Source organism: Misgurnus anguillicaudatus, chromosome 4 (genome assembly GCF_027580225.2).
Source record: "Misgurnus anguillicaudatus chromosome 4, ASM2758022v2, whole genome shotgun sequence".
NCBI classification, from domain to species: Eukaryota; Metazoa; Chordata; class Actinopteri; order Cypriniformes; family Cobitidae; genus Misgurnus; species Misgurnus anguillicaudatus.
Window position 1 is genome coordinate 9,435,950 of NC_073340.2, and position 13,493 is coordinate 9,449,442.

Genomic DNA, 13,493 nt, shown 5'->3' on the forward strand with positions numbered 1-13,493 from the left:
TCAACTAAATGAATATAACATGGCAAAGATGAATGCACATTTATACATTGATTCAATAGATTTATAGCATTTTGAAAAAAAACTTGTCATGGATTTATTGCATTTTTTATAATAAATCATTGCAGTTTTTATAATAAATCTTTGATAATCAAATTGTTGAATTTTTAATGTAATTATAACCTAAAGATGCTATGTGAAAGTTTGTAACAGAAAAAGTGGTTTTCATCTTGTCACTTTCTTGGTATAGAAAACACGTTTTTACTCAAATTAGTCTAAATAGATTTATTGCGTTTTGGAACCAAACTCATACCTGTGCTACTTATGACTGTTTTTTTGGTCCAGGATCACATTTTTGCTTCTCAGAGGAACACTTTAGTCATCGGTTCTTGTAGATATCCATCTTACCTTTTTCTGTACAACCCTTTGTTCAGCAGAAAGAACCAGTGGATGTTCAGTGGATAATTATATTTATACATTCATACATTTCTTCATTGGTTAATATAAGTTGTTGATGCCATTGAATTTAAACTAAAATCTAAAAAGTTAAACCAACAACCCAAATTAGATCTTAGTGGGACATATACATGACTTTGTAATGTTGTGAAATCGTGGTAAGTGTGCATGGACTGATAAATCATTTATAACATATAATCTATCATATAATTAAAACAAATAAATGTACAACATATTATCAGCATTTATTTTGTTAACCTTTCAGTTGAAAACTTTGCTAATCTATATTTTTCTGATTGACTGCTTTCTTTAAAAATATATGCTGTCATGGGTGCAGTACCCTTTCAAAAAGTACACCTTTGCACCTAAGAGTTCATATTAGTACCTCTGAGGTACATATTGCTACCAAATGTACACAGTACATATCTGTATCCAATTGTTACATATTAGGACCTTTTCAAAGGTTACTGCCCCGGAACAGCTTGGGATTATTTTTTAACCATTTTTTTCTGACAGTGCACTCTGTCCAAGCACAGTTGCATAGATCCAGAACACTCATTCTGCAAACATCAGATTATCATTAAAGATGTTTTTAATGAAAAGGATCCTGGCTGAGTACGTAGTAAAGCTAACATAAGCCTACTTATTTTTAAACAAAGCTATCTTCATATTATCAATTGTCCCCAACCACAAGCGGTCCGACTTCTTGAATTAAAACGATTTTATGATCATTGTAATTCTAAAAAAAGTACATACAGGGGCGTAGCAGGCATTTATAAATTATGATTAGATCTGATAGGTTTTCGGCACAAAACAACATTGCTTTATTGGGGAAGGATAATTTTACTTTAGACTTAAAGGTGCAGTGTGTAAATTTTAGCGGCATCTAGTGGTGAGGTTGTGAATTGCAAACAACGGCTCAGTTCACTGCTCACCTCTTGCTTTTGAAACACATAGAGAAGCTACGGTAGCCGCCACCGGACAAACATGTCATCGACGGAGACAACTTAATGAAAAAAGTTTGTCCGTTAAGGGCTTCTGTAGAAACATGGCTGCACAAAATGGCGACTTCCATGTAAGGGGACCCTCGGTGTATGTAGATAAAAACGTCTCATTCTAAGGTAATAAACACATAATCGTTCATTATAAAAACGTCTTTATTCACCCCTAATAATATAGGTTTGTATATTATTTTGCATTTCTGTCACGAAATCCTTCTAAAAATTGCACACTGCACCTTTAAGCAGTTCATTGCGACGACAAAAAACAATCAAACCCATTATTATCAGTCATACTGTCCACTCTGGATCCTGTGCAGCGTGACGTTATAGTTCTGCATCGGCTTCTACGCTGTAGGCTACGCATCACTTTTTATTCATACTTCTGTGTCACTTTTCACATCGCTGTAGTTACAGTATTGCGTAGGTACGACACAGAACTATAAATCACACGTTGATGGGCTCAGTTGTCATATAGTGTTGCTTGCGTCCGGTGTTGAAGCAGTGTTCCCCTCGTAATATAATAATTGTCCTATGCTTTTGTTGGGTACATTTAAGAGGTCCCCAAACCGCCAAAAGAACAAATAATGAATTGAGAATGAAAGAAATTTTGAGGAAAACGGGAGATTTAAGCTCATGGCTGACACACACAACAGATGATTTACCATATAACACTTACTTGTGATTGGCTGACACTCAAAACTTTAGGAACGCACCAGAAAACTTGTGCAGAAATTTTGGCAACATACAGATTAGCTGGCCAATCAGGGACACAGAGCTTTTCAAATCCGTGAAAGCTGGAGCTACAAAAATGTACGGTATGTGGAAAATAATGTGTTTTCTGAACCATAAACCACGCAAGCACATTGTATTATACCAAATACAAAAATAACCTTGTTTTAGCAATGAAATTGGTGCACTTTAAAGGTGCAGTGTGTAAATTTAGTGGTGAGTTTGCGAATTTCAACCAATGGCTCAGTCCACTGCTCTTCCTCCCTTTTGAAACGCATAGAGAAGCTACAGAGTAGCCACCACCGGAAAAAACATCTCATCGTCTGAGACAAATTAATAAAAAGTTTGTCCCATAAGGGCTTCTGTAGAAACATGGCGGCACAAAATGGCGACTTCCATGTAAGGGGACCCTCAGTGTATGTAGATAAAAACGTCTCATTCCAAGATAATAAAAACATAACGGTTCATTATTAAAAGGTCTTTATACACCCCGATAATATAGTTTTGTATATTATTTAGCATTTCTGTCAAGACATCCTTTTAAAAGTTACACACTGCATAAATGTAAATTTGTAATATTTGGTCTGTTTTCATGCGAGTTGTGAAGGAAAGTGTAATTTTTTTTTTGCTCAAGTCTCCTTTAGTTGTTTTTCAAGGCATGTAAGACTTTTACCACATGAATGTTCGTGTTTAGAAAAATAATGACGGTTTATTTGAAGCTACCACAACAAGCATAATATACTCATTTGTCTTGTGAGTCACTGCAACACAGTCTACAGCCAGATATCAACAGTTGTCCATTTTTCAACATCATTCGGCTGAATTTCATTCTACGTACACATTTGTAAAGACACACGTACAGTATCATATTACTTTAAATGGTCCGACATTGGGTTACTGGCTTGTTTATAAGTCTGTAGTTTTGAATTTCTAAAAAAAACCTACAATAATACAAATGTCAACCAGAACCGACTCCTCCATTAACTGTGCCTAAAAGAGCTTATTTACAATCATCTATGCAAAATAAAAAATAAAAACTGATATGTGCTAGCCGTCACCAACCAAACGAATGAACGAAACGGAGCAAAACGCAACTTTTACTTGATTGTGCTTTTTAACCCACAAAATCACTTCGTCGTTGAAATGTTACGTTTTCGTAGAGGCACCGACAGAAGTGCGAATATTATAAGAACCTCTAAAGCTATGGACTAGGACTGGAAGTATAAACAGGATTTGTATTTAATTCTACAGTTCGGTTCCATGTCCATATATCGTTCTTTCACCTCTTCAGTAAGTCATCGCTCTTTGTGAATCTCTTTGACGTGTTTCTTACAAGTCCATCTTTTCCTTGTGATCTACAAACACATATAAATGAATGGGTATGCACACACAGAATAGTAGTCTCAGTACTAGAGTAGCTGGTGCTGGTTTGTATCAGTGACCAGTTTTTCGCTTGGATCAATTGTTCACAGCGGTTAAACAGTTACTTCGGTCTTACTGCCTGTGCGGTAGTGATGGTGATGTTGTTGTTGTTGCGGGACGTAGTGGAGCTGCTCTACCGTCTGCGTGCGGCGAGAGGCGAAGGCCTGCCTCTTTGAGGCTGTCTGGTTCTGGCTCATGGTTAAAGTGTTTTGTGTGGCGTTGTTGGAGGCACTGGGATGGGAGTGCATTTTGGTCATCTTATAACGGTCGAGGATGGGCGTGGTAGGCATGAACACGTCCGTGTGTGATATGGCTCTGGACATGGACTTTTCGCTGCGGAACCCAGCGCGCTTGATGGACATCATCTTCTCGGGGGAGATTAGCGGGTCCTGGGAGTGCAGGCGGTCCTGCGAGTAGAGGCGTTCCTGAGAATGGAGGCGTTCCTGTGACATCATCATCCGGTCTTGCGTGTGAATGCGGTCCTGGGAATAGTGGCGGTCCTGCGAGTGGAGGCGGTCCTGCGAGATCAGCCGTTCGTGAGAGCGCAGGCGCTCGGCTGAGAGGAGCTGCTCGTCGGAGAGGATGCGACCACCGTATGGGGACATGGGGTAGGGTGACATGGGGAAGTCGTTGCCGTGGCTGCGCTCGGGGGACAGCACGCGATCCTGGGACATGGCTCTCTGGACTTTGCGTGGGCGCTGGCGGGGCGGCGGCTGCTGCTGCTGCTGTTGTTGTTGCTGCTGTTGGACCTGCTGACTGCTCTGAGAGTCCTGGTTTATCTTGATCATGTGCAGGGGAAGAGTTCCTCGTGCTGCCAGGTCTGGCAGATGCCTCTTTCTGCTGTAGTAGTCATCCATGTCTTTTTCCGCTGTGTAAAAGCATAAGCAGTGTAAGTTTCACAGTATTAAAGTCAACAAGAATTTTGGATCAAAATGGATTATATTCATTGGTGCACATTATTAAAAAAAAAGGTAAAATGTGTTTTTTCCACATTATTTCATGAATCCCCTTATATTTATTGGCCCTTTTTATTTGGCTTTGGTATTTAATCTCTGTGGGTGGGTTGCAACAACAAGGATTAAATTAAGCCAAGTTTAGAGCTAATATAGGGTTTGTTAATCCCAGTTTTAGTTTATTTTGAGTTATGTTGCACCACTTAATTTTAAACACACACACACACACTGTAAAAAATGTTTTTGTCAAATCAACATATACGTTATTCAAATAAGTTAATAGATTAGTTGTTTTTATAAGTTGTGTCTTATATAGATATGTTAACATCGAATTCAAAACTTAAAATAGTAGGTTGAATTGACTTGCAAGTTGTTTTAACTTTATGCTGTATTTTTTTTTAAGTGCAGGTTAACAATTCAAGATTAAAACTTTCTGTATACTAAAACCTTCATCTGCAATTTATTTTGTCAGCCATGATGAATTTGCCGCTGTAATGGCGACAATGTTGACGTTGTCATTAAAAAAAAGTATTTCGTAATTTTTGTATTATAAATCACAACCTACAGTACATACATCATTAATCTAAAGGGCTGATTCAAAATACAAAATGCCACAATTTATTGTATTGATTAACGGAGCTGTGTGGCTGGATATGTTATGATAAAATGAACAAGATGCGTTGACGCATTTGTCATGAAGTGCTGTTTTGTGTCTGCTCATTCACTGCCCTTCGGTTTCTGACTGGAGTGGCCATGAAGGTGACAAAGCGCCATAATACTGATAAAAGTGATTGCTTGCCAGCATTAAAACCACTTAAAATTAAAATCTTTATAGTTTTTTCCTTTGTGTATCTACAGCGTCCGCTCCTTGGATGAGGAAGCTGCAGCCAATAACGCCGGTGGCTTTATTATTAACTGACTGAACGCTTGACTCTTACCTGGACATTTAGATAGTACATTTTTTTCATTAACAGTACCTGTGTGAAACATTATAAACATTGATGATCATCTGCCAACTCGACTGATTCAGCAGGTATTAGAGTCCGCTTAATTAACGGCTTTTCGTTCAGTCCGCGTGAGCTAAACATTTTTGTTCTTTAATTTGTTCTCACATAGGCTATATTTCTACATATTTTTGACCAAGTAACACTCGGATGTAATGTAAGTTATTATAGATAGCGTTTAAGCTTGTTCTGAAATGATGACAAATCAGTCTGACTAAAAATTATCTATCCAGATTAATTTAGCCAAAAAATTATTTTTTCGTTTTCATACTTCATAGATATACACGTTAATTTATCTACTAATATACTATTGAAAATGACATATATAAATAGCCTATTCATTGCCTTCTGTAATTGCATTCGTTTTGTACATTTACAGGTGCATAAATACTGTCTAATTTTAATTTCTTTAAGACACAGCTGTGTTCTGTATTTACTGATTTTGCACTTAAAAAACCTTCTTGTTAAGAAATTGTTTTTCAATTTATTTTTGTTTTTTCAAAATATATATTTATGTAATATATGTTATGTTAATCTTTTTCTCATAAGGTGAAAGAAATAGGCTTCCTGCTTCTACATCGGTGCACCTCGTCGTTCTGGATTTAAATAATAATTGTACTTTAGTAAATCAAGGCGGTAAAACCGCATAGCGCGCTAGTGAGCCACGCAAAAACACCGCTAGGGAAATTCCTTCACCACGACAGCCCTTTGAATTGTTTCAATCTGACTAAATTAAATCTGATTGCAGGTTTAAGACGGTACACCATTTACATGTACGCTAAACATTGCAATCTGTTTAAAATGTTCTTTTACATGTACATCTTTTAATATAGACTGTTTCATCGGACGCATGGGCACAGACTTAACTTCTGGTTTCTGTTTGTTTAATGGTCTAACTAGTTGCTAAACTGAACTCTGAAACAAATACCTTGTCGAAAATAACAAATGTTTTGGTTTCCTAAAGATGAGGGAAGACACTGATCATGGATTACCGCTATTTGATGGGAGGGATTGATACCCTTTATCTATGATTTAAAAAAAGTGTATCTACTTGTTGTTTATTTAGCTTGTTATCAGAAATAAGCCAAAATGACATTGTTGTTATTGATTCTTTGCGGAGTTTACCAAAAGCTACGCGTGATCCACGAAAGCTGCTTGTTTATGTTGTTACTGCTGAAACAGTCTATAATCCGAACCAAACGTCTGTGCAAACGCACAGCCAGGGTTGTCAGATTTGCGTTTCAAATCCAGCCCAATGGACAAACTAGCTAAAGCATCCCAATAACTATTTACAGTCCAAAAACTAATGAACGAAATCATTTCATCTTTAACCCGCAGAAAGAAATCAACTCGTGGAAACAGTTTAAACAGTAGCCCAAATCTGAACTCGAAAAAAGCAGAGGACTTGGCAATGCTGCGCACAGCATCTCTGGATAAAAGTCAAAGCTGAGTTGATGAAAGTTGTTCTTAAAGTTTTCAGATATAGGCAATGAAAGTGTTGAGATCTAGGGCTGTCAAGCTCAAAATGTCAAACCTACAACATCAAAGTATTTAACTATAATTATATTATAGTAAATATTATAGAAAAGGTTAGTACTCTGTTGAATGTATCAAAAAAGGAAACTGCGGGAGATGTCAAATGTTTCAGTGAATGATGTTGGAAATTTCTGTCTGATTCTCACATAAAGCAATTGTACGGCTTCCGAATACCCATAATAATTATTACTACTTATTATTTTACTTCATTTTGGAGCCTGACAGCCCATGCATTCACTTAGTTAAATGAAAAAGAGGACGTTCCTCCTTTTGTGTTCTTTCATTGCTTAATAATTAATGTAAACAATTACACATTATTGAAGGAGCTGCTGTTTAAAGGGCCTAATTAACTTGAATAATAAAACCAAAATCGGAAAAACTTTCAGTTGTCAAAGAAATTCATGATGAGCCACAGTTAGTGGACTTCAGGACATAAATACATTTGCACTGTCCAAAACGTCCTACTATATCGTAGGCGAGGCGAGTAGTGTGTCTAAAGTCATAGTACTCATAAAACAGTAGGTGAAAAATATCCGGATGACCTACTATTTAAAGGATTCGTGTATTTTCTTAAAAAAAAATTCAGATAATTTACTCACCACCATGTCATCCAAAATGTTGATGTCTGTCTTTGTTCAGTCAAGAGGAAATTGTGTTTTTTGAGGAAAACATTCCAGGATTTTTCTCCTTTTGGTGGACCCCAACACGTAACAGTTTTGTTGCAGTTTAATATTGCAGTTTAATATATTAATATTTCAAAGGACTCTAAATGATTCCAAACGAGGCATAAGGGTCTTATCTAGTGAAACGATTGTCATTTTTGACAAGAAAAAAAGCACTTTTAAAACACAACTTCTCATCTATCTCCGGGTCCTGTGACACACCAGCACGACCTCACGTAATTGCGTAATGCCATGGAAAGGTCACGTGTTACATATATGAAACGCACATTTGCGGACCATTTTTAACAATAAACTGAAACAAAGACATTAATTAGTATCATTCCACATACAACAACGTCAGAACGATCCTCTTTCTCCACACTTGTAAAGACGTACATAGTTTCAATACGTCATCGGTGACCTCTTGATGTGATGACGTATTGTGTGAGGTCGCGCTGGGGCATCACAGGACCAGAGATAGACGAGAAGTTGAGGATTAAAAGTGCATATTTATTATTTTTCTTGTCAAAAATGACAATCGTTTCACTAGATAAGACCCTTATGCCTCGTTTTGGGATCGTTTAGAGTCCTTTGAAAACTGTTACGTTTTGAGTTAAGTGTTAATTGTTGGGGTACATTAAAGTCCATTAAAATGAGAAAAATCCTGCAATGTTTTCTTCAAAAAACTATTTCTTCTCGACTGAACAAAGAAAGACATCAACATATTGGATGACATGGTGGTGAGTAAACTGGATTTTTGAAAGAAAATAAACGAATCCTTTAAATGTGCATTTAATGGACGCTTTACTATCTCGTGAGAGGAGTCACCCAACAGAGAAGGAGAGGCATTGTCATATTCAAAAATGTCAAAGCAGTAACGCAGCTCTATTCAAATGCAAATACGTATAGAGAACAACTGTTCCTTGTGATTAGATTGCAATGGTTTAACAGCATCCAAGTTAACAGGCTTGTTCAACTTAAACCGGCACCGCAAAAACTGACAGGCAGATGACGTCAATGTACCGTGAGCAGATTCGAAAAATCATACAGAGGAGTCAGCTTTCAACTTTGATGTCATTTTTGTACTTTGACATCATTCATCAGTCAGACAGAGTCGAACAAGCCTATTGGCTCACCTGTTATGACGATGAGTGTCACGTGATGTATTAACATGGCGGATGTAGTATGTCCTAATTTCATTACTACCCATATTCATACTATATAGCAGGGGTTTTCAAACTGGGGGCCCTGAGATTGTGCCGGGGGGCTCCAGTGTTATGACATTTTATAAAATACATTAATTTATCATGAATTCTGTGTAATCAAACATAAAAAAATAAGGCTACTAACCAAAAGCACTAGTTTTTTTTTGTATAATTTAATGTGTTTTAGTAAAATGTTGAGTTTAGAACAGTTTTTTGTCACACATTTTCTTTGGGGGGGCCGCGAAGGAATGCACCATACACAAGGGGGGCCGCACGCTGAAAATGTTTGGGAACCACTGCTATATAGAACCTGTTTTGTAATCGTAATTCATCTAATTCAGTACATACTATCACAGTATGCGTATTCGGATGCAGGGATTGAGTGAGGACAGTGAGTGACTGTACTGTAACTAAATGCATGATTAGAACTGGAAATAATGACATTATCCTTCGCTCACTGGTGTAATGAATACATTCACATGTCCTTGGGATCTCAGTTACACTTGATAGATTTCTCCACACATTTACAGCCCAGTGATATTGAAGTGCATCATGGTGGAATGCAATAAAGCAGTGTATCAAACAATATTACAGCCACAAATCTTTCTTTAAGTGAAAATTAATTAAATAACCGTGAGGAGAGGGGTACGGAAAAAATAAAATATGACGCAATATTTCAGAGCCTGAGGTAATAGCATAGTCATACGTGTGGGATATCAGAAACCGTGCCTCTTTAGGGGATTAGATCCAGTTTGTTAAGAGATAAAAGAGCAAAATAGCTCAATTTATCTCTCGCTTCGGTGCGAGGATGAACGCTGTGTTATTTGGGGAAATTAATGGTACATAATATGTTTAAGGTGATTAAAGATTAAATTAATCTTACTTCATAATGTCGCCTTTTGATGGTTTGTGGATATTAGCAAAATAAACGTATAAAATGGATGAGGAGCCTTTTTTTAAGGCACTGAAATGGACGCCCGGCTGCATCCAGCCAGATCTGTCGGTGCAAAACATCACTGAAGCTCCAGATGAAACGGCTAAGCCTTTTGGCTATTCCCTACAACAAATAACTCGCTTAAGAGGCACATCTGAGATACGTAGGAGGCACTGCCACAGGACAATTTTTAGGAGGGTCTGGTGCCATGAATAGTTTAATGTATGATTGCATGTTTGCGCCAGTGGAGGCTCAGCAAACTCAGGAGAATTGCAGATGAGCAGGACTGTCAGTTTTACAGCCCTTGCTTGGGTTTCAGAGATAGCGGTGATCTGGTGCGTTCTTTATGCAATTACACAACCCTCAGGGGAGTTTACTCTTCACTTTGGGAAATATAACAAGCGGAGGCCATATTACCCAGCAAAACAATCTACTGCTAACTGAATCAATAATAAAGGGCTAGGACTATGACAAACCTTTTGAGTATAAACTACTCTGATCTTCAGTGAGAGCAGAGACCCTAAAATTTCCTGTTTTGCTGTCTCAAGGGAAGTCAAAGAATGAATGGGTATGATGTCAACAAAATCTCCCTTCTGAAAATTAACCATGGCGATATTAAGGGAGAACCGGGGTGAAAGTAAGGGGGTTGTGCACACCAAAACTTTTAAACGGGGCTGAAAACGCCTGGAGGACGGCGAATGCCAACTGTTTTTTTCAGCTGAGCACCAGCTTCAGCTAATCTGTAGCTGTGATACTTCAGCTGTGAGCCGGTTTGTTGCTGTGGTAATGTCCCGCCTCTCCTCCACTGTGATTGGACGGTCGTGTGAGAACTGACATTGACGAGCGGAGCTTTTCACCCAAAGTTGAATCTCTTTCAACTCTCGGCGCTCAGCGCTGAGGGCGAAAAAACTGCAGTGCGCCGGTTTTAAGCACGGAAGAAAACCGCTAGCTGCTGGCTTATTTGAAAAACGCGGCGCTTCCATTGGAAAACAATTGAAAACATGCGCCGGTTACGGGTGTAAGAGCTTTGGTGTGCACGCCCCGTAAGGGGTTGTGCACACCAAAACTTTTAAACGCGGCTGAAAATGCCTGGAGGATGGCGAATGCCAACTGTTTTTTTCAGCTGAGTGCCAGCTTTCTTCAGCCAAGCGCATTGGTGGCTGTGATACTTGAGCTGTGAGCCGTTTGGTCACTGTGGTAATGTCCCGCCCCTCCTTCACTGTGATTGGACGGTCGTGTGAGAACTGACATTGACGAGCGGAACTTTTCACCCAAAGTTGGAACTCTTTCAACTCTCGATGCTCAGCGCAGAGAACGTGGAAAAAACGCTAAGCGCCGGTTTTCAGCGCGGAAAAAAAACGCTAGCTGCTGGCTTATTAGAAAAATGCAGAGTTTCCATTGGAATGAATTGAAAACATGCGCTGGCCGCGGGCGTAAAAGCTTTGGAGTGCACGCCCCCTAACGCGGGGTGAAAGTAACAGCAATTTTTTTTACATTTGCATTTAAGGGGGTCACGATTTTGATTTTAAATCGAAATCAATCGAAATTAAGTCACAACCTCGAACTTCAAATAAAAAATGGGATCGTCGATGCTGCCACGCCCCCATGTCACGTATGGTTGGCTTGCCAAGCGGGGGAAAATAAACCTCTCAGAGGTGCCTTTAAAAACATCGGTCAAGCAGAACGCGATTTATATTTTAAACACGAGGGATGTATTGCTACAACTCCTTGAAATGCATATCATAAACAGGATTACTACCTAGTGATCTGACTTTGGACAGAGTGCAGCTCTCTGCACGTCCGCGAGAGAGCCGCCAAGATGCAGCGGGTTATATTTTAAACAAAATGGATAGTTTGCCTCTGCTTGCATGAAACGCATAAAACTGAACAAATACGTAAGAATTACTACTTTAGTTTATGTCTAGACTTCAGACAGATACGAGAGCGCATGCACGTGAGACAGAGAGAAGCCCAGCGGCTTATGACGCACTGGTTTTATTTCAGATGCTAGGAGTCCAAGAAGCGCGCATTAATTTATGTGCGTGCAAGAAGGAATCCTCTCTCTACAAGCTCTCGCGTAAAGTGAAGCCCACAAACCCCCATGCAAGGAAAAGCATGCAATGTGCATGTCAGTCCCTCCAGAAAAACGCGATTGTTCGATCGCGCGATATATTGCATAATCAGCCAAAGTCCGCATATTTATGCGGGGCTGCATTTTTCCAAATACGACACACTTTCGCCGCATTAATTACATATTTCCGCGCACAAAATATGCGGGGCTTGCATGATTTCATAATCTCCGCATTTTCGTAGCAAAAAGTCACATATATATTAGCAGAAAGTTGAAAAATGTTGCATTTACTTCCCAAAAGCGCAGCCGTGTCCTCTATTGCCATGGGAACATTATGAAGTGATTGTGACGTGAACATCATTGCAGTTTTTGCAAGTTCCGAAATTTTCGCAAAATCCCGCAATTCCATCGCATAAATTGCATAAATATCCCGCATATTCCATCGCATTTTTTAAGAAAACATGCTGCAAAATCGAGGATTTTTGCCCGCAACAATCACAAAAAAACTCGTTTTTCTGGAAGGATTGGCATGTTAATGTGAAACTATAATAATAAAAAATAATAATGGCGTATCATTTTTTGTCTTTCAAAAAAAAAAGAATTAAAAATCGAGAATAGAATCGTGACCTTAGAATTGAATTTTTAACCATGATAAGTAAATTCCTAAACGACCATTTTTTTTTTTTATAACGCATTGTGTTTCTTGTTTCATGTGTTACAATGCTGATCAATCTACAGGTTATTTAGTGACCTAACACATCCTGAAGTTTGACTTCTCAGAGTTTTTTAAAATAAAAGTAAATCTGGTTTAAATGTCAGGAGTTCCTGTCGGGATGAAAGTAACACTTTTGTTGCGCTGCTAAACTGTTGTATTATGTTGAAAATGTATATTATTCTTATTTGATTTAATTTAATTTTCAGTGTTCAAACTGTTGAATTTTTTTTTTCTCAACAATTCACGTTTGTACTGTCGGGTTGCTTTTGAAACATTTGATAAAACTAAAATTTAAAATGAAAATGTCATTTAATTATTTTTTTACAAAGATAAATGACAAAATATGTTTGCAGTTACGTATTAACAAGGTCATAGTCATGTATGTTTAATACAAACAAGTGTAACACAAAAATCTATCTTGTTCAGTTGTGTTACTTTCGTCCCAGCTGTCAGGGTTTAAAAGTAACAACGCGCTACTTATGTTTAAAGTGAAATTATACTGAAGTCGATTTACATTTGTTTAAAATTCCACCTGGTACTGATAGATCACACTTGTGAGCTATTGACCACAATTTTCATGAAAATGGATCTCTAAGTCTGCATAATTTGCACAGTTTTATTGACGTTATTATACATTTTTATATGTTTTATGCTAGCTATATTAATGCCATTTTATTTTATTTGTTCGTCAAGTTAGGGATTGTGCTCCATGTTAACCATATTAGGGTCATTTTTGTTATGTGTTTGTAAAATTGTGGATGTATATCTGCATCCCTATGCAAAGTGTTACCTCTATTTGACACCAGCC

The 13,493-nt window shown here is 38.1% G+C and overlaps 1 protein-coding gene across 6 annotated transcripts in view; it reads right to left on the reverse strand.

Moving 5' to 3' along the window:
* Nucleotides 1-2,866: 2,866 nt before the first annotated feature.
* shisa6 (shisa family member 6) overlaps nt 2,867-13,493 on the reverse strand; it is a 102,080-nt gene continuing 91,453 nt past the window's right edge. For all 6 annotated transcript variants that reach the window (XM_055175937.2, XM_055175934.2, XM_055175933.2 and 3 more), the window contains one exon: nt 2,867-4,473. In XM_055175937.2, coding sequence (XP_055031912.1) covers nt 3,659-4,473 — 815 coding nt within the window. In that variant the 3' untranslated portion in view covers nt 2,867-3,658. The remainder of the gene's footprint in view (nt 4,474-13,493) is intronic.